Consider the following 22986-nt stretch of genomic DNA (forward strand, 5'->3'; position numbering starts at 1 on the left):
TGAGGGTAAAGTGCAGTGGAACTCAGACCTAGTGCTCCTGTTGTCAACTTTTAAAGCCTTTTTTGTTCCAAATTTTAAATTTGATTATGCAAAACCTATAGATAATTGTGTTATAATTATAATATAAATAGCTGATGGACCAGTGGTCTATTCAATAAACATGTGTTAATGGACTTTTCAACAGAAAAACAAACAAACTGAAGCTTAAAAAAAACAAGTCATATACTGGACTGGGTTCTTTTCCTTCTATTCAATTTTTCATTGTCATCCAAAATGCCAAACAATAGAGCATTGTTTTTTTTTATTGGTTTGACCTGATATCATAATAAATTCTAGGCTGGAATTCCATTCTGCTCTGCTATGACATGTCAGCTAAAGATTGAGATCTCTTGACATTTTGCCTCTCTTTCAGCTGGCCTTGATGTGCCATCGATCTGACCTAAACGACCAGGCACTCTTATCCCCGTAAAAACACACTGGGGATGGAAATGTAAAGCAATGCACCATGTTGTGTTTGCTTTATTAACTCCCTAAAGCCAGGCCCCCCAGCTCCATTTATCGCGAGTGTTTGCACACAAGGCAATTTGTAATATTCACCCAGGGCTGTTGCAGATAGAGTAGTAGGTCAAAGGGGAGGGAAAACTTGCAGTTATTTATGGTGAAAACTGAAATTGCAGATTTTTTTTTTTATGCAAGTACTCACACACTTGGTGGTAAAACTGCAAATGCATCTCAATTAAAGCCTCTTAAAATGTATTGACTTGAACAAGAAAATGTTTTTAGATATAATTGCTGAGGGAAAAAAGGACAGAGTTTTCCAATGATGTAAACGCTGATTCCAAATGATCAAGACAGGTCAAAGTTGAGCGTGGTCTCTGAGATTAGATATCACATGACTTCTTCAATGCACTCAAATCAGATATAAACATTATCTGATTGCTTTACATAATGTATGTAATGTCATTAAGATACTGTTTGGTATTTATATTTCTTAAATAAGTTCCACAATGTTAGCACAGGGTCTCTCAGTGCTAAGACCTCATTTTGGAACAAAGGCCTCTCTAATTGTTGTTCATATTTCTTTTAATTTGTACCATACATCCAATTCTGTCTCCATAAAACAAGAAATTACAGTTTTAATTAAATATAAATTAATTAATCGCATATCTATCCATCAATTTATCTATCAATCCATCCATCCCAGCATGTGAGATAGGCTAAAGCATCCACCGCGACTGTGAGTGCAGGATAAGCTGCAGACGATGGATGGATGGATAAGCAATACTAAAGCTAAATCAAAACTTGTGAACACTCCTATTGACAGAAGCTATGTCCATTAGGGCAAGAAAAATAATGGAAAACTTATTACAAAAAATATCTCCTTGAAATCACACAATTGTTTTTTTCTTTATTATTATTGTTATTTTCATTTCAACTTTGTGTTTATACAATCCCATTTGATTTCACAAAACTACAAATATGCAGCAGTATTTCAATATCTTGCAACACCCCGATATATACTGAGTTATTATTCAAGCTAAAGAAAACCGAACTGTTGGAATTGGTTTGGGCCTACTGTTTTTGAAAACAAATTTTAATAACCACAAGATGCCGGAAAGTAAATTTGCTCAATAGCAAAGCAGAAATGGTCTCGGCCTTGCAGCTGCTGCGAAATAAAAGGGTAGTGAGAGATGGAAGATAAAAAGCCTTTCCATCCGTGGAAGGTCAAGTAGGCAGACAAGTTTACTATATGGCCTGTGTGAGAATGGTTTTAGCAGAAATTCATTGAACAGCAGTGTGATAGAAATCACATGGAAGCCATCGTGGAAGCGAATGATCAGTGGGGTCTGATAAGGGCTGTTTTCTTCACTATACAGCTGACCTAAAGTTGCCTGCATTTTAGAATTTAGTGGTGGTATGCACTGTATGCTGCGGGTCTCATATACCATATGTACCTCTCAAAGGCTGGATTTTTTATATGGTAATTACTCTCAGGCGAATTATATGCATCCCTCAAATACATGGCGAAACGGCCATCAATTAATTGTGATTAGTATTAAGCCTGTGACTCAGCTGCACAGCCAGAGAGCGTTATGCGAAAAATCCAGGCTTAGGAAGTATCTGATCCAGGCTTGGCTTGATTGTTGACACAGCACAGCCCAGGTAAATGTCAAGCTGAATCAGACGGCCTTGTCTATTGCTTTTCCCCTCGCTCCATCTGTTCCTTTCACCATTGCTTTGTTATTGATTTAAGGCCAAATGTGGTTTCTGCAGATAGAGCCCCGGCTGGCAGGCAGGTGAGGATATCTATGATTTGAATAAAAGACAATCCTAGTTCAAACAGACGCAGAAAAGCCCTGGGGCAGATCAATCATGCTCTTGCATCTGAGACACAAATGTCCAAACATACTATGGCTGACAAATGTATGCGCTTGCTGATATATTTTTATTGTCAGCATAAAAGACCATGTTTTTAGAGGCATTTATTTTCCAGGTTTCTCTTTGTGCTATTTATGACCCTGAATTTGTTTTTTTTTGCCATAAACATTGAAAAACAGTGGGACTTTAAAATCAGTGCTAGAATATCCCATTTTTTCTCTTTTTTTCCTAAATAAAATGAACTGTTTTAATTACAAATGTGAGATTTTTCAGGAATCTATTGAAATTTCTTCAACTTAGCTAAATGTCAGTAAAAGGGGGAATCATTACCGTTAAGCAAGCAAGTATAAATATTGTAACAGCTAATAGAGTTCAACAGTCAGCACCCGCTCTGAGTCCAGGAGTGAAAATCCACTTCATTTTGTCAATCACGATTTCTGCAAGTGGTCCTAAAGTCTCAAGCATCCCACACAGACTATTGGTACTGCTACCAGATTGACAAAATGTTATCCCTATAGAAACCACAAGTCTACCTTGTTTTAATCAAATCATATTTTATTTCTAATGTCAGGTACTACATTACCCACAATACGAGAGTACAGCACCAATGGAGGTTGGTGGATTGCTGAAACTGTTACTCCCCTGAAAGTCAGCTAAAGCCTTTGCTTCTTGTACTGATCACCAATGAGATAATGACATATATGTATATGTTTCAGTGTATAAACTATATTTTCCTGAAAATATATGGGTAGCTGATATCTGAAAGATATTCCTACTCAAGGCCATAATTTATATGATGGAAAATATGTTGTGCTTTTATGATTGTTGGAGACCACCTTTAGCTTTGGTGGTGGTGGTGGTGTGGCAGCCTTACAATTCCTACTATAGTTCTGGTCAGACTGATGGTTTTGATTTTGGTGGTACTGTCTTGCGGAAAGGGCCTCCTCCACCATTCTTGAGGGCTTTCTCCAGCGCCTGGGTCAGGAGGAGGCTTTGAAGACTAGCTGTTGAAATTCAGCAGACAGGCGCCTCCTCTGGGGAGCTGACATCATTAGAGCAGAGAGCAGATCCCAGCTCTTCTTCAGCTTCAGCGACGGAAGGAAAGAGAGAGGATAGAGAAACGGAGAGTGGAGGATGTTTTTATGCAATGCAAGGTCAGAATTGTGGCACAATTACCTTGGCAGAGCCATTCCCTGAGAGGCCAAAGCCCCAAACTTCTCACCCTGCTAAGGTCACTCAGACAGCCCCTTAACACAATTAGATTCCGATTATCTTTCACATTCTAGAATCGCCTCTCTTTCCTCCTCCTCAAACTCTGTAAAAGAGTTCATTTGATTTCCCCCACACTAGAACACTGCAGGTATTCTTTCACAAGTATACCTGTATTTCTCTGTTTTGTTGTTGTGATCAAGTGGGACATGCACATTTACTCGCCTTCACACAAAAACACAAGCCTGAACATAACCTTTAAAAGTAAAGCAAACAGGAGCGACACGTTGCACTGTCTCAGGCACTGGAAGTGGCAGAATGTCAGTCTGCATACACTAATGTGTGAGTGTTCTGTCCTGAACAGAAGGGACACAGCGAGCCAGAAAAGAAATGGAAAAACTCACTAGTGAGACACATCGTCAGTAATGTAGGTCACCATGTTTGGTCCTCTTTCTAGCATTAATGTTAAATTTGCAAGTGGATTTTGATGGTGGACTTTTTGTTTAAAAAATAACAGGTATTGATATTTCATAGTATATTTCCATATTGACTTTATAGTAGAAAACAAACTGGACTACAAGACATATCAGAATCTGAAACTACTACAAATGAACAACACACACACTGGATTAAACTAAGGACACAATTCATTTTCTTAAGTTCCTAAAAAGTAAATAATTGGAAATATACAGAAAATTAAATGTCACAAACAAAGTTTAAATGGTTAAAACTTCAAGTGAGTGGGTTGAATAAGTGGTGACATGTTTTTCTGCATGTTAAATATAGCCAAGATTGGATTTCAACAATTTTTACCAGAACAACATGTTGATGGGTATTTGGTATGAAAATGGCAAAAATGTTTTATTAGTGAAACGTTATCATTTAGACTGTGTTCTGAAACACAAATAATTCAGCTAATTTACTACCAAAACCCTGCAATGATATGCCCTAACATTTTTACATTCATATAATAAGAATGATTTAGGTCTGCAGTCCCAGGGGGAGGTGTCCCTATGCATTTGAAATCCAAATAGAGCCCCCCATAAGCTTATTAAATCACTTTTACCCTATTAACGCAATTGACATGATCCCTTCTTCCACCTGCATCCTTATTATATGTAGCCTACATTGCAACAACCAGCGCCTGTCAGATCATCTAACACAGAGAGAATGTGTGTGCGTACACACACACAGACAAAGAAGACACGCTGTGTAGGCACTAGCAGATAGCGGGACTCAAATCCCAGCACGTCAGCATTTTGAGGGATCATATAGATGCAAATGCAGCAGCGTAATTGCACGAGCAGGAGATCTGCTCTCTCTAGACTGGAGGTTGTCATGTCAGTGCCTGGAATCCATGTGCCTTTCTTTGCTTCCCCCTTTTTTTCCAAGACCTGGTTTCCATACCAACCCAAAGCTTGAGAATCCTCTGATCTTATCTGCTTTCCTTCCACCTCCGTCTCTCCCGTCTCTTATTCCTTCAGCAGCCCGTCTCTTCAGGTCCAAGTAGGAATGATGGAGCTGACAGCAAAGAGGCAAATGTTACCTAAATGACAAGGATAAGACCTCCTGTGTAGTTTCTTCCTCTCACCTCTTATCTTCTGAAGTTTCCGACGACAGATTCACAATCTTCACTCATTTCACATGTCTTTTTTTTTTTTTTTTCTTAACCCAACCTAGTTTTAAATACCACCATACCGGTAAATGATGAGCTGAAGAAACAGTTAAAAATAGATATCCGGCTTTAGTGAATTCAAGACCCCACCAGGATAAGCAGACGTGGGCAGCTGTTGCTCAGTTGGTAGAGTTCCCTTTTTGGTTGGCAGTTCGATTCCATAGCTTCTCCTTTCCACAAGGTGATACAAGCGCTATTTAATGCGAGTCACTGAGCAATGAGGCAGCTAGCAATCTTATAACATCATGTCCTATCGAGGCTGAATGTTTTAATCATAAATACACTGCAAGGAGGAAGCGAGATAATCCTCCTCCAGAAGATCATTTTCTGCTGGTTTTAAATAATTTAAGTTTTCTCAACACAACTAGATTAGGTAGAGTTATTCCAGCTCCAGCTAAGCACATAGGTTCTTCCAATGTGACACAATGCAGAATATCCAAACAACCAATTTAAGCCCCTTACCCGGGTCAGGTCTTGGGGACAAGAGCCTCAGCAGACAGACCTAGACTTCCCTCTCCCGGGGCACTACCGTGGAATTCTCAATGTGTTCCAAGGCAAGCCGAGACAATACCTCTAGTGTATCCTTGGTCTTCCTGGCGGTTGCCTACCAGTGAGACTTGCACAGAACTCCCCACCAAGGAGGCATCCTAACAAGAAGCATCCTAATTGAGCTACTCACCCTTTCTCTAAGTGAGATCCCTAACACCTTGCTGGTATCCATGATCTTCTTTCTCCATCACTATCCACAGCTTGAGACCATAGGTGAGGGAAGGATAGCAGATTAACTGGTAAGTCAAGAGCTCTGTCTTTTGGCTTAGCATTTTCTTTACCATGTCGGACAGATGCAGTATCCGCTGTAATGCGGACGCAGCACCGATGCACCGCAATGCAGAATACTGACATAAATACTATGTAATCCCCATCAAAGAGGATTCTAGACTTGAGAGTTGCAGTGATTGATCAGCTGGTTGCCAGGATCATCCGGTTGTCTTGCTTAGTAGGCTGGGAGACCTCAGTGTCCCACATCAGCTCTACAACAATGTAAACACTACAGCTACATAGAGTACTGTATATCTGAGCATGACTTTTACATGGGAATAGATCACTCTGAGTAAAGAATAAGCAAAGAATCCCATCTCCAATCATTCTAACATAGTTTATAGCAAACACTTACCAGATATATTCCTATTTATTTTATTTGCCTCTTGCTTTCAGGAATGTTGAACTGTTTTCAGTCAAAAAAAAAAAAAAAAGATTATATTTAAAATATTATATGTATATTACTATTTCTTCACAAGATACACTTGACTTCGCCTGTAAAATCACAATTATTAATTGTGAATTTTTTTGTATTTACAAGGTTTCTTTCCTTTTTAATGGATGCAATGTACCGGGTATTCATCTGTATGTGATGTGTTTATTGAAAAACTACGGAGAGTTCCAGTTCTCATTTGTGACTCTGAGAGATTTCATTCAATTGCTTGCAGCTAAACAAGTTTATTTCTTTTCCCTTTATCCATACATGCCAACAGTACAAACCAACTTAAACTAAATACCAAGGCAGTTATTGTTGGGTGTCATAATCTGTAGAATTATTAGTCTTACTCTGACTATACTGACTTTCTACAATCAAGTTTGCATATAAATAGCTTCTTGTGTTCAGGTGCACCAGAGTCATTATTAATGTTAATTACTCCCATGCATTACCCTGAGGCGACCTACATGAAGTGAATGAACTATAAAACTGAATAATATGACATAAGTGTTCATGAAAATGACTTTCTCAAAGAAGGCAAAAAAAGTGTTCTCTCCTGTGCTGCCTCTTTCAGGCTAAGCTGTGCACCATTTACGCCGCTAAGGGTAGGGATGATGGAGCTGACGCTCCATTTTTCATTGATTTTTCGATTTGGTTTACTGTTCTGTTCTGAGCTTAACTGGCTCATAGGGCTGCTGGTGGGTACACAAGCTGTTCTGTCTGCATATATGAAGAAAATAAAAGAGGGTGTGGGACTCAGATGTAGGGGCAAAAAATGTCAAAATTATAATCTTCCATCTGCGATACCAGAGAAACATTTTTAAGTCTCCAACATTAATGTTATTACAGTATTTTGAAATGTATACAGAGAAAAACTACAGATTCCTTGAAAATGATATTACAATATAACTTTGAAGCGGAGGCAATAAAGAGTTATATCATTACATATTCATTTTTCCCTGAAACTTTAATATTGATGCCGTAAAGCACTGGGAAGAGATAAAGCATCGCCATGTCACCTATTACTGCACTCCCAACCATTTTATTCGGGAATATTTCACATAGCCCACAGACACTTAAATGGGAAAAAAGTTTAGTAATAATAACAAAAGCTTCAGAATTTATCTTTTATACTGTTTTTAACAATGACAAAAGAGGTCTTTTCCCTCCTCCAGCTTTTCTTCAAAGTGCACCTGTTGGAAAATACCTAAGATAGTCAAGTGTGAGTTTCACAGACACCTATGTCTTTCCTCAGACGCTGGACGACCCACTTGACATTTGAGTAGGACAGCAATAATTTGCTTTTTTCATATTTGAGAATGTGTTTTGCTTCAAGGGGATGGAAATGACTGCTGGTGTGTCTGCCCTTTTGCAACCACTATCTTTAAACATAACTCGCAAATACCCATTTTTCTTCTCTTTGCCTGACTTATTATATCCAAACCATGCTCACATAATATATTTTGATGTATTGTTCTTCTCAAAAAAAATCACAAGTGATGATGAATCCAGTGATAAAGCATTGGACAACTTATTTAATCTCTTTCTTTCTTTTTATTTTTCTGCAGTCCATATAATAATACCAAAGTAAAGCTTTGCATGGACGCAGGATATACAGAATTTTTATCATAGATCACTTTTTGCCTGTTGCACCTATTGTTTTTTTTTTTTTTTGTATACAATGCTACTATACGATGTAGCCTTCATGTTATGCATTGATGAAGAAATAAACATTTTAGCATATGTACATTTCCTAGAAATTCCTAGAAAGCAAATGGAATACTGGTTTCACTCATGTGCAAACTTACTCACAGAAATTACCCCACAGATTAATATTTTACTTCCTACAACATTTTCATGTTAAATTATTCCAGCAGCAGTACACACACACACACACATACACACACCTTAGCTCTTCTACTCCCCGTTCCCTAGTTCCTTCAACACATTACACCACCTAAAAAAATTGGCAGAGTAGGCTGTGCAGGCATGAGATAACTTTTCAGATGTTTTCCAAGGGCAGGATGAGCACCCAGACATCAGAGGGAAGCCACATCGAGCCGAAGCTGATTCATTACATGTGTTACATCTGCCTCCTATTAAAAAGCCTAGAGCACTCTGGCTGTCTCTGGCGGTCTCTCTCTCACTCTGACTACAAACTACTTCCTGACTTTTACCCCAAACCCTGTCTCTCTCTCTCTCTCTTTCTCAGAAACTCTGTCTGTCTTTTTCTCCTGTTGACAAAAAGCCTCAGCTCCTCACTAAGTCTTACAGATGAGTTCTTGCGTGCTATGCAAGAGCAGAAAGTTCAATCAATAAGGCTGTCTCTAAGACTGATGTAAATGATTCAGGATCAAAGTTACACGTCACACTTTCAACCTTTTGCCTGAATGGAATGTTTAACTTTTATATATTTTCAACCAAGAAAATCTCAACTTTAATAACCTGCTATTGTTCTCTTTGAAATGATTCTGCACAGATATTCAGACCATGAAAGTAGTAATCCTTCAATTTCTTGCCTCATACTGACAAGAGCAATTTCAGTTCCTCCGATCTGTTTTTAGGGATCTCTAAGAATTCAGAATTTCTGCTAATAGAAATACTCAATACATTCCTAATGACCTAAAATGGTATTCCATGTCCATTTTCACTTTGACTCGACAGCAGTCAGCTCATTTCACCTGATTATTTCAAATTAAGATAATACAAAAATCACATTTGCAATCCTGTTTATTGAATCCAATCCAGTCATGTCTTCTTTTAACAACCAAAGGTTGTGTCACATACCTCTGTTACATCAGCAAACTCACACCAATGTTTACGCTCTTCCCAATAGCCAGAGCAGCAACACACCCGTTCACAAAATGGAAAGGCTAGCAATATTAGCTTTCCCTTGGGCACTCATTCCACCGCCAACATTTATTCTGGGGCAGGGATTTGTCACCTACTAATGCCACTGTTTATCAAGGTTCTGCTCAAGAACCTACAGGGATGTACGAGGCAGGAAAGGCTGATAAACATCTTTCAGAAAGGATTCAATTGAAGGGATGTATAGCAATGTAATTTTAATTATTTTTACATTGCAAATCTGGTAGTGTTTGTTTATTCAGCTTATAAGCAATTCAAATATAAGTAAACTGAATTTTTAAAGATGTTTTAATGGGAATGACAGACAGCATGTTTTAATTTCAATGTGAATCAGTAACAGTCTGAAATGAATATTCCACTGTGGATATTTCTACAGTGGGGAAATTTCAAGCTAAAAGAGAAAGGAGAATATGGAAAACAATGGGGGAAAAGAGGGGAAAACAGCCACTCCCAAACTGGGGTCCTGTGGGGGGGCACAGTGTGGGATTAGGAAAAAAAAAAACACCTCAGCACATAAGCAACATGATAGACATTACAAATAAAAAGGCATTACAAAATCTAAGATGCAAACATGAGGAGTATCAGACATGTTTTCATGGACCAGCCCAGAAAGAACAAACAAGGGAAAGCAAATAATAAGTTGGTGTGTCGTTAAAGGCACGGAATGCTTTCTTAACATTGTGCATAAAAGATTGTTCCCTGGCAGGAGTATAAATAACACTGAGTATTCCCTGTTCATACGTATTTTTTGTAAAAACGAGTAGATTACTCGATAACCGTGATTAACTCAATTTTAACAAAATTTAGGGCCTCTTTTCTTGACATTAAACTAACAGTGATAAGAAACAACATTGTTTTACTTTGTATTAACTCAAAAAATGTTTCCTGAGTTGATTGAGGAACATGTTCTAAAATTAGATCTATTTGAAGTTGCAGACCATTCTTCATCTTGATTTACTAATTTCCTTTACTCCACAATCTCATCTTCAGTGTTTTAATTATGTCATGGTAAATGGAAGTCTTCTGTGTGTGTGTGTGTGTGTTTGTGTGTGTGTGTGTGTGTGTGTGTGTGTGTGTGTGTGTGTGCGCGTGTGTGTGTGTGCGCGCGCGCGCATACATGCGTATTTGGTAGACTTTTTAAGAGTCCTTTTGACAGTGAATATGTCAGCTTCAACTGATAATTATTTCAGATTATATTAGAGGAAATTAAAAAAATTTTAAAGTACGTGTTAGGGTGACAAAGTTATCGAGTGCAAGTGTAGATTAACGTAAGTGTGAATGTTGCACCTCCAAAAATGTAATTTTTTTTTCCAATAAGATCATTTTCAAGTGTTAAAAATAATTTATGATGTTCCAGCAGTTAAGCTTGGGTGTTTAAAGCACATCATTTGTGCACAATGGTCAGCATTCATTGCTCATGAAATGGCAAATGAATTTATAAATCTCTTTTTCTGGCTCAGTGACATTTGAATTGCACTGTCATTCATCCACCCATTGAAACTATTGCAAGGTGCACATCTGAATTAATTTAGGGTTTACTATTATCCTAGATGATATGCGACCAGTGAATTAAAGCAATAGCATTAGTTTGCTGCTTTAGCTAGTTATATTGAGGAACCTCAATGTAGTAGTAAACAGTAAAAAGCCTATGTAGTATATTTAAATAACATAAGTAATTAGCTTATTAATGGTTGGATGATGTTAAATGAGCCCCATATAGCATGAAAAATATTTTATGATTTGTGCAAGATTTTTTTTAGTCATTCTTTTTCTATTCTGTTTTTTCTTTTCTTTCAGCAGTTAGACATTATGTCATCTATTCATCAGGCTAAGCCAATACTCTGTCACATTGTGAACTGCTGCAGCTGATAAGAGTTTAATGCTGGCCTTATCTGTGTCCATTTTAGGGTTACGGAGTCAAGAGTGATAAATGATAAATAAATTCCACTTTAAACTGCTGCTGAATCAAAGTTATATGTAGATTATTTCCAGACAATCCAAGCAGAGATAAAAGTGCCAACTGTGAATATGCCATGTGTGTATGCATGTGCGTGTGTGCGTGTGTGCATGTGTGCATGTCTGTTTGTGTGTGTGCATCGTAAGCATCTATACATTAGCATTTAAATCAAAAGTAACCTTATGTTTAACTGTTGTCAACAGCAACTGTTATATTTATATGATCATACACTGTTTGTTTGCACATGCTTTCCCATTACCTTGAAAGTGCTTTGGTCAATTGAAAGGTTGACTGATATAAATAATTACAGCCCTGAGATGTATTGCAGCACATACGCAAAAATAAATGGTAAAATTACTCTCACGCCTACTTTCCAGTTTTGGTTTTTTTTTATGACCACGAATTGGAAGTGCTAATGTGGCTATTCTAATGACATTGACCCCAAGCTCACGTTGGTTTTACCGTTTTGAATTCCCCTTTTTTTTTCAAAACCACCGTTAACTCTAAAAAGCGAATACTTGTGTTGAGTAAAAGGGAACCAGTCTGAATAGGATTTCAATTTATGAGCATAAATCTCCTAATTGAAAATGCACTCGCTGTTTTCAGCAAAGTCATAGAAGTTCTTGCAAAACAAATAAAGAGAAGCAAGATGTACATCAGGCTGGTTCAAGAAACAGAGCAAAACAGTTTCCTAAAGTCATTCCCTTGTGTTCATTCCAATAACGTAATTAGCATTTCGACATCATCAGCCTAATTGCTGTCGGTTGCTCTGAGAAATGCTTGCCCTGGAGCAGGAGTTAGTAATGGGGGTGTGCAGGGGAAGTTGGAGGGGGGGGGGGGTCTGCTGTAAGGCCTCATGCTTATCAGTGCAGGCCAGATAATGTTCCTCTGGTCCTGGGTGACAGGTGAGGTGTGTGTGTGTGCGTGTGCATGTGGTGGGTGCGTAGTCTTTCGCTTATGGTTGTCAGTGATACCCCAGGGTATTTGCTGAGGGATGAGTTCATATTTGGGAGCATGCCCCTGCCTCTCCTGCCTTGTTCCCTCAATCCCCTCGGAAGCATGTGGTGATGGGGGGCCCACAGTCTGGAGGTCCCTGTTGACTGGGAATCGGATTGAGGCATTGCCTTTGTTTTGAGATTGACTGCCTTGTTCTAGAAATGTGCAATCACGAGCCACCCCATCCATCCATCCATTGTCTACTGCTTATCCTACTCAGGGTCACAGGGGAAGCTCTCGCCTATCCCAGCTGCCAATGGGTGAGAGGCGGTATACGACCTGGACTGATCGCAAGTCGACATGTACAGAAGGGCTACCGTTCATTCTTTCATTCGCACATCTGGGCGATTTTCCCAATTTTTCCAATTAACCTGCTGCTTTTTCGTTTCGCGAGGAAATTGGAGTACCTGGAGGAAAGCCATACAAAAAATGCAAAAAGTCCCCCGTTGGACTTGAACCAGGGTCCTTTGTGCTGTGAGGCCAAGGTGCTGACTGCCCCACTTGGCTTTAAATTGTGCATATTTCTACACCACACTTTTGTGCATAGGACCCAATTTAAATGAACAAAAGGCTGCGTCCTCAAATGCTTTTTTTCTCCTTATCTCATTTGTTCTCTTTTAATCTTTTCACATCCTGTTGTTATTGCTCAGCGAGGAAATGCCATCTTGCAGTGATTTTATAGGCTCATATTTGTGAACCCAGCTAACAAATGCAGTGTAGTTCACTAGGATAGAGACTTATAGGAGCATTTTAGAGCTTGTATAATATGTGCTCCTCTTTTTATGTGGACATTTATTATAAGACGAGCTGCATGAATAATGTATGATTAAAAGGGGTAATGGATACACTGGGACTCGTCAAAATAAAAGCAAAAATCCATTTGCTCTCCCTGTAGTAAATCCACAAGCTTGTCCTTGGGCTAATTTCCAACTTGGGACTTGGCGGGGGAGTGAGTGCATTTCTTGATAGCAATTTCAAGGAATGGAGGTGTTGGTGGTGCTGTAAAGTGAGGGGGGAAAGTGAAATGAGACATGGGTACGGAACAAAGCCAGGAACACATCTTTCTCTTTCATCTCACCTTATCCCTGACTCTTTCTCTTCTTCCTTCTCTCCCGTCTGTCTCTCACCATCCTATAACTCCTTTCCCTGTCTCTGAGCAGCTGCCACTTCTGAGCCTGAGGAAAATGAAGGCAGATGAATCAATTTGGCCTGTGGCCCTAAAGTGCACTTGTCTGCACCCCAGCCTATGGTGGGGGGATAATGAGCCGATAGATTGAGCCGTGCACTGAGGTACCTCTGCCAGCCACACCACTGAGACCCTTTACATACAAGCACACATACATACACACACCACTGATGCCTCCCTGAGCAACGGTAGCAGCCTGTCGCTGGGTTAATGGGGGTGAGGGTCCTTTGCGCAGGACACTTTTCAGAACAAATTAGAGGAAAGATCTGTATCCGTCCTATTCGACCCACCCCTCCCCCTTGAATTGCCCCTTGTATCCTCCCTGCCCTGTGCATGGGAAGCCCGGACATCAGACAGGAGCGTGGTAGTGCAAAGTATCACCATAGCTTGAAAGGAGGGAGCAAGCAGGGGCCAAGGTCCAGGATCCAAGGGTAATAAGGATTGACGTTGGCACAAGGTTGAAGCACAACCTCCTTTAGTGCCGTTGTCAGTTGACAGCAGGCTTGGGAGAGATGAGGCGGAGTAAAGGGGGCTGCAACAAGGAGGGGAAAAGTGTGATCCGGACTAACCACTTATTTCAGTCAAGGTGGGAAAAGGAGGGAGGCCACATCGCCACACGATGACCCCTCAAACATCCTGTAAGGTGAAGGAGGAGGGAGGGATGAAAGGAACAGCACAACAAAGCATCACCTGCCAGTCTCCAGCAAGTTCCCTGCTGACAGGGTGCAGATTGATTGGCAGTGCAATGAGAGTGGGAAGGTGTGAAAATCAAAGAAGAGTTAGCCAAGCCTAGCACGAAGTGATCCGAACCACCTCTGTCTCTGTCATTGTCAAGACTAGACCTTTCTAATCAAGGGGGACTTGTGACTTCAGTCAGGGTTAAAGTAGTATAAATGAGCCGACCAAGTCGGCACTACTCAACTTGGGGGAAATTAAGATGCGTGAGGGCCCTTTGAAGATAATTAAAGAGCACAGAGCGGCAGCCTCTAGAGAAGGACTGCAGACATGTTCAATACCGAGACTAATGAAACTAATTTCCAGTACATTATTCATGTAAAATACACATCTTTACTTAGCCATGCCTCTCCTTTCTGCCATGTTTAGGCAAACTGCCCCCGTATGCAAAACAATTCCTAAATAGTGCATGGGCGTACTGTAGCAGCAAGATGGCCATAAATTGCACCATGGCTGCCCTCTGTTCGTTTCGGTATTACTTCGACATTAGAACGGAATTTCACATCGGGCCTTTTTGTACTATTTTTCTGAGCAATAACATCTCAATCCAGCTTAGGCTCGTCCTCACTAATGTAGCTTAAAAGAAGGAAACGAAAAACACCGAAGGCGTTGAGTTGCCAGATCAAGGCTAATTAAACGTCTCCCCAGACAGGAAATTATTTCCCGCTTTAATCACGGGCATTCAGAGTTGCCAGTCTTTTGTCCAAGTTGGTGAAATTCTGCCGAAATCTATTGCTCTCCTGTCCAGTTAAACGACATCAGTGGGAATGGTCTCCTCAAACAGCATGATTAACCTATGTGTCTAATTAAACACTTTGCTCTGATCAATAAGGCCAGTTGATTGCTGACTCGGTAATGTAGCTGCGGTTCCCAAAGGACACGGAAACACTCTAGGTACCTCCAGGAATTGTCAGCAACACCGATGCTGGGTAAACAAACAAATCAACGCCTGTGCTCGATGGTGACGTTACAATGAATATGCCTTGAAGCTCGGTTGCTGCCTTCGACATGTCAAGGATGATTGCTAACTCTAGGTTTTGTTTGAGAGAAAGAAATCAAAACGGCAATAGTTCATTTTCTCATTCATGGAGTGATTAGGTTGACGGCTAGTTTAAGGCAAGCCAGTGGGAGAGGCGTGTAAAGGTGGGAGTCGAACCTGATTAGGCCCACCCGCCGAGTTATTTTTCTTCCATATATACACTCTGATTGCTTGGCAGCTGCTCCGTCTTTTACTCAGCCAAACTCAACCTAGCCCAACCTCACCCTGTCACTGTTGACCTCATAGCACTGCTAATGCCCCTTGGCCAATCAGGCCGCCTTGCCCCGATGGCAGCAGGGTAATTAAAAGGGAATTGTATCTACTTGGCATCTGAGTTGGTGGGCACAAGAGTAGACAAACACACACTCTCTGCAGCCTTCCTCCCTCGTTTTCCCCCTGCCAGGTGGTAGCGTACAGACCTGTCAGATTAGCTGATGACCCTTTTAATTCTGGCCCAGCCGGGGGCCATAATTGATATTTACTGGGAAAGGTTAATTGTAGCAGTGATCTGCTTAAATTACAGTGGAGATCAGGAGACCTGGGCCAGCCAAGGCGCGCGCCACCGGGGGAGCTGCTACATGCAAACTGCTAGTCAAATGGAATACACCCCACTGCCACTGTCCCACTCCAAGGTGGGGAAGCAGCACGGGGTATTGTGATTGGTTGGTCCTTCACCAGCCCGGACCCTTTCTTGCTGTGCTCGCTGGCCTCCCATCTGGCTGGGAATTTGGATGCAAGCCAGCAATGGGTCTGGATGGCCTGTAATAAAATAAACTGTCCATGATGGTATTAGAGCTATCATCATGTGGGTGGCTGCAAAGCTGCAACTGACCTTTGTACATTGAAGCTCTACAGAGTTGTTGATTTGTTTACTTTTGGGTCAGCAACTGTATAAGTGTAAGTGCTTTGTTTATGCTTGTCTGAATACAGTTCATGCTTCAGTTTGTGGTTTCTTTATTTTGCAATTTTGAATAATGTGTCCAAGTAGTTTTGTAAGTTGACATGGCAAAGCTAACAAATAAGGAATAGGAAAGCATGGGAATTTCGAGCATTATGTTGACCACAGATTTTATATATTGTGGCGAGTTAGGGTTTCTCAAAGCACCAATCAAGGTCAAGGATAAATTGCTCTTTAGAGGATGGCTTTAATTTAACAGACAAGGAATGGTGGAAACCCATGGGGTGTCTCTCTCAGAGCTAACAGTTAGCATGAGGGTTCACTCCCCTGTTATGATAACTAACGGCACAGGTTAGTGTCACACATCAAACACAACATTGTACAGTCATTCAACCATGGCGTTCTTTAACATGGACCCAAGAGAAGCTCCCAACAGTCATCATCATCATCATTTGCAAAAGATTCTGGAGTTCCGCTGATCGCCGCACACTACAATATATATGTGCATCAGTATAACATACTTTTGTCATTTTGAAAAATATATGATAGACCATGTATTACACCAAAGAGAGAGCATGTATGCACTTTGAGCAATGTCAAAGTCATGCAGTGGAAATAAATTCATAACGCGGCTAAACTTGTGTTGTCAGCCTTTTATCTTTTTAAAGGAGGTTTATTCATATTTTTGAAATTACCCTTTTTCTTATGGACGACCACCAGGAAGTGACTTTACTAAAACTGACAACCATATTAATGACAATCTACTGCATTATTGCACACAGTGGGTGGATTTACTGTAGCTCAGATAGAGCATTGCTTTTGTCTGACTGATATCACCTGTAGCATGGGATGTGATCTGTGCCTGCAGCAGCAGTACAAACTCAGCCTCACCTGTGAAGTCCACCTTTCTCTTAGTGAGAGTAGAAGAACTGTGCTCCATTTAGAACACAGGTGTTATTCTAAATTGTTATGCGTTGCTGGTCACATAGAATCCAGCATCCGGAACTGAATTATTTTATGTTTTCCGTAGATCAAACCTTTGATGCTACATCCAGTCAGAGTTAGCAAGGATGAGACCGTGCAGGAGCTCAGCCGACCACACAGGAGCAACTCAAAGGAACAGCTCAGCGAGGTAAGACCTTGGATGGAGGTCTTTTTTTTTCCCTTTTCGACGACCTCCTATAGGGAACCACGCTATCCACTTTCACAAGTCAAGACAGCTAAGCCCTGGGGTGGAATTTAAAGAGTAAGTAGACAACAACAACATTGACACTAATATTAAAGGGCAGCTGGTACAACAGCTCCTGTTGTTTTCATGTCTCGCTTCACAAAGCTCCGTATGTAAGAAAAAGACAGTTTGAATTGTCAGTTATACACAGGAAATAATGACACAGGTCACTCAGCATGCCTTATTTAGTCTCCAAAGCAATACAATCGAAGGCATAGTGGAGGTATACATACACATGACCTAATGCAGTTCAGCCAGGTGCAGACTGATCTTACCAATCTCAGTATGGAATTATTTAAAGAAGCCGTTCCAATTATGACTGCGCCAGCATCCATATGCTGGCTCATTTACAAGATGAGTAGGTGGCAAAGGAAAATGGAGGCCAGACATTGGTTCAGCACAAGCGTTGAAATAATGCAATTTAGATACAGGGTAAGTAATGAGAATTTATGCAAAATCCCAAGCGGCTCATTGTAAATGAATGTAGAAATATGCTTCCGAACTAATGCCTGTCAACCAGGCCTCCCAAACCTAACTCAATTCAATCACACTGTTCATTTAGTAGACGAAACCAAGCAGAGAGAGAGAAAAAATATGCTTCTTTTCTTATTACACCATGGATAGAATGATGGAAAAATGGTTTTAATTAACTTGTTAAATATACTATTTTCAGCTATTCATACTTCCAATTGAAAATCCACCCTAATTAAAAAAAAAAAAGAAAAATTACCCAATGTAATGTTACCAGTCTGTATTTTTTTTTTTTTTTCTAAGCCCTGCTGCTCTGGGTTTTTTTTTTCATTTACTGTTTCCTTCCTCTAGCACTATATCTCTTGAGTTTGTGTAAAGGGATGTCTTTTAATGAAAAAGTCAGGAGGAAGAGGCGGGCTTGTCAGATAAAAGACCGACGCTGGTTGACAGTTCTGACAGGGATATATGACAAGCAGTGAGAAGGTGGGGGCACGAGCAAGTGGGGGTGGTAGAGTGAGGGTGGAATTGGTGAAGATGGCTGAGGTGGTGGAGAGGGAGTGACTGTGAAAATTGTGCGCTGTAATTGCCGACGCTGTTAGATGTGGCATGTCTCTCTAATCTGCTGCCAAATAAATGGTGCACAGACACTGATTGTTGTAGCCATGCCATCCATGTCTATCCATCTCTCCCCATCTGTCTTTCTTGCTATTTCTCCATCTATCCTTCTGTCTCCCTGCTGGCTTTGTGTTCAACTTAGTGAAGGCCATGAATCACACAGTGAGATTCGTCTTCAACACTGTGTCACCATCTCCCATATATTTTTCAGCTCCATGAAATCTCCGCCACCGCACCGAGAGCTCGGCTAATTTTTGTAAAGCACGCGCCTCCACATCAAAGTGGCCCACCAGCTTTAAGAGCTCTTTACTAATGATGCCGTTTCTGCAACAAACAAAATGGATTTCCTCTTGTCTCACCGCCAAAGGAAATATAGACAAATGTAACGTATGGATGAGCCGCTCGCCTGCCTTTAAAAACAGTCATGCATCAATTTAGGAGCAGGGGTAAAAAATCACAGCGGATGCTGTTTGTTCATTGCCACGGTTAGGTCTTTATCTGTTTATTTTGACTAGATAATTGTGCCAGCAGTGCTCTGATGCCCCGGCACTAAGCCAAATAAGGATTAGGGAAGTGAGGTGGTGGCAGTGGAGGTTTACACTGCATTTGTTTCCTGGTGGGGAGAGGGTTGTGGTGCCGTAAGGCTCTGTATCCACAGACATCCACCCACATGCACCCAAACCCTACCAACCCACCTCGCCTTCCTGCCACATAGGGCATGGATGCTTGCCTCACTCCCACATCACACAATTTCTGATTGGATCAGCCCTCCACATCCCTGTAATGACATAAAGAACAGGGATCTGTGCTGGGAAAATACAGACTACATCATCCTCTCTGGTCACCATGTTTTTCTTTCTACTTTTCTTTGTTTTTGTTTGTTTGTTTTTTTTTTTTTTTAGATATGAGAGTAGAGGAGGGGGCATTGAAATGGGTAGAGGATTAGGGGGCGGATTTAGCAACATTTCTCTTCTCCAGAGCTCTTAGTTAACCCTTAAATGCCGCTAGCATCTGCCCCATCCCTCTTGCCACCAACCACCATAACCACCCCGCACACACAAACACACTCACGCACACACAAACACAAACACCGAGCCTCTTCCTTCTTCCCTCCCCCACACTCTCTCTCTGGGACGAGTTCTTAAATCCTTTTGAAGTCCTAAGCGCTGCAGAAATCCATTGAGAGCCATGTATAATGGCTTTTAAGAGAGAGTGTTTAGCTGTATGCCGACCCTATGGCTTATGAACCGCTGGCATTTTAATGGATCCCCCCCTTTCTCTCTTTTCCTCCCTTCACCAACACTAAATCCAATGGATTGTCCCTCATTATCATTTAAATAAGCCTCTCTTTCTACCCTGAATGCTCCAAGTTGAATGAACTCCACATAGTTTGGTTAATTCTGAATGGCCTTGGCCTCCCACCACCAATGCACATAGGTACTCAGACACTTAAACACTAGTAAGCGTATATGCATCCCATACCTATACATGTTAAATGCCCGCAAAAAACAATATATCTTGTCCTCAGTGGAACTCACTTTTGGCCCTTTTGTGCCCACAGAATGTGCCTTCTGTGCACTTTTTCCTCCCCTCATTTTTGTCCTCCTCTTGTCGTGGTAGTGAAGGGATCAGAGAGGTTGAGCAGAGCATGGAATAGCCTTTTGATTCCCACTGAGCCTGCTTTCCGGTTCACGGCGGGACTCCTCCCTAATCGTCACCACAGGAGCCGTCCTGCGAATCAGAGAGGTACACAGGCGTTGATGAGTGCCGAGGCCTAGAGCAGGTGTGGGAGAATGGATGAGGGGCACTAGGAGGGTGCAAAATGAGGCGGTCGTGGTGAAGGTGTGGGGGAGGTTGTTTGGATTGAAGGTGGACCCATGGATGAAATTGGTCTAGCAGAAAAGTTCCCTCCAGAGACCAGGAGGGGGGGAGAGAAATTGCCAATCTAGACAGAGGAATAAAAGCAGTGAAAAGTGGAAGTGGAGGGAGGGATTTGGAGATTGCTATTCGTGCTGGGACCAGACAGACAGAACAAAACCCAGCCTTTTCTGTCTCCATCCCGCTCTTGTTCAGCATTTATAGGATTCTGCTGGAGGAGCTCTGCTATTCTAAAATGTCTCCTTGGATGCATGCTTGTGGAGATTTTGCCTTAGATTTATTCAGAGAAAAACAGGGTCAGTACTGTAAAACAAGAAAATATGTCAAATTGAGAAGTGTGGTACACGGTTGTTGTAATTTTCACAGGTATAATGGTTTTAAATAAAATATTTGCTAAACATTTCATTTGACATTGACGATAAGTGGCACACTTATTACAAACATCCACATTTGTCAATTAATCTGATGCAATGAGAGCAAGTCTCTGAGTTTGAGGAGACAGGATGTGTCCAAAACACACTATTCTCACGATTGCATTATGCTATTGACAGCACATGTGGTCATAAACTATCGAGTCTCTCGTCCTTCCATGAAGCAGTTCAGTGATTTAAGCATTGGCCTTCAACAACAGTAGGTTTCAAAGTTTTCTTTCTCAATTTGTTTGTATTTCATACATTAAATTCATTGTCATATGCCCTGACTACTGTTAATCCACTAAAAAGACACTGTTGTGTCATAAATTGTCTCAAATGGTATTTGGTCTCCGTGCTCTGCAGTGGGTTGGTAAAGGCTATAAAATGCCCCATCTTATTGATTAAGATATTAGCTTTCACACATTGTTAGGATAGAGTCCAAATAATTTCATAGGTTTTTATTTTGTCTGTTTGTGATGAACAATATAGATTGAAATTGTCCCATAGAGTTATATATGTATTCAATAATAACAGGCATATTTTCTAATTTACAGTTACAATTCTATCCAGTTTTCAAATCATTTTCAGTAGGTTATGATTACTTACCTTATTTATTTTTGACTTTTTGAATTTTTTTTTTTTTGATTCATTGCATATCTTGAACTCTCAACTTACCAAATGAATGTGTTCTGAAATATATTTTTTGGCCACAAACAACATTTAGAACCATCTTTAGGGTTATGCACAACCACTATTTGTAATAGTGAAAAAAAGTAAGTTTCAGTCATGCAAATATATAACTTTATTGGCAAGATACTGATAATAAGTTGCTCGTTCATTCATTATCTACCACGTATCCTGCCCTGAGGTTCACGGGGATACTGGAGCCTATCCCAGCTGTCATTGAGCGAGAGGCACCGTACACCCTGGACTGGTTGCCTGTCGATCACAGGGCCACATATTGCGACAACCATTCACTCTATCATTCACACTTCTAAGTAATTTATGGTCTACAGTTAACCTTCTGCATGTTTTTGGATTGTGGGAGGAGACCAGAGAACCCAGAGGAAACTTATGTAGACACAAGGATAACCTCTGCACAGAAAGGCCCCCTGTGGGGTTCGATCGATCCAGGGTCCATTGTGCTGTTATCCCATGTTGTATATAAGATATACACCCCCATGCTATGCCTTCAGTGATCATTTTCCATGCAAATATTTTCACATACTTGATGTAATACTGTCCCCCACAACAACCAATCAGAACCATTGTTTTTTTCAAAATATAGTGTAGCATCAATTTCAGTCATTGTGACAAGCTGTCAAATATAAAAGCCATGAGGATTCAGTCATACTCATATTTTATCTGATGGTTCATTTGATAGATTCGACCATATTGCAGTCATATCAATGGGCCCCAGGTGAATTCCACTATTAAGTCATTATTTGCTTTTGAAAAAAAACATGCACTCAGCTGTCAGTTTTTTAATGCCCATTCATTAGACTGAATAGCAATATTTTAGAGGCTTAGATATAGCCAATTAAGATTTGGAGGATTGAAAGCTGTGATTATGTAATATGTAGGGTTACACAGAATGGTGCTCCTAATTTGTTTATCTTAACTTCATATGAAGTCTACAGTGCATGAGTCGTAACCTTTGACTCGTGTACTTCTCATTGAGATTCCCTACGAGGATTAATGCATGTTCTGCAATTACATTTTCTATTTAGGTTCTGAAGCTTAAAAAAGTACTCTTGAACTACTTTACACCGAGCCTTATAAATGGGAAAAATAGTGTAAATATCAGTTACCACCAATTTAAGTGATGAATTCCAATCATTTCCACTCTAATATCCAATTTAAGATTAGCACCATCAGTCATTAATCATCTTTGAAAGGCTTTTATGTTCAGCAACATTTAGCGGTGTTTCTAATCCATTTTGCCAGATGTAAAGTACAGCATTTTATCAATAACTGGACCAAATGATGAAGGCTTTTCAGCTTGTTTTGAAGATAGCTTAAATTTGGTGCCTCAGCAGCAGCGGAGGGTTTCTGTTTAGAAAACCATGGGTTTCTGTGGAAACCCATGGTGAAGCCGGAATGTATGGGAGGGGTGTGCGGGTGTAGGGCACATGGCAGGGTGGGTAAAGGTTAACGTGAATATTGATATTAAAGCGGCACTGC

The 22986-nt window shown here is 40.6% G+C and overlaps 1 protein-coding gene across 14 annotated transcripts in view; it reads left to right on the plus strand.

Annotated features, from left to right (window-relative positions):
* fbrsl1 (fibrosin-like 1) overlaps window positions 1-22986 on the plus strand; it is a 294403-nt gene that overhangs the window by 112661 nt on the left and 158756 nt on the right. For all 14 annotated transcript variants that reach the window (XM_086169947.1, XM_086169952.1, XM_086169939.1 and 11 more), the window contains exon 3: window positions 17228-17329. In XM_086169947.1, coding sequence (XP_086026073.1) covers window positions 17228-17329 — 102 coding nt within the window. The remainder of the gene's footprint in view (window positions 1-17227; window positions 17330-22986) is intronic.

This window comes from Fistularia commersonii, chromosome 22 (genome assembly GCF_037954325.1).
Source record: "Fistularia commersonii isolate RoL2024-O1a breed Wild chromosome 22, RoL_Fcom_v1.0, whole genome shotgun sequence".
NCBI lineage: Eukaryota > Metazoa > Chordata > Actinopteri > Syngnathiformes > Fistulariidae > Fistularia > Fistularia commersonii.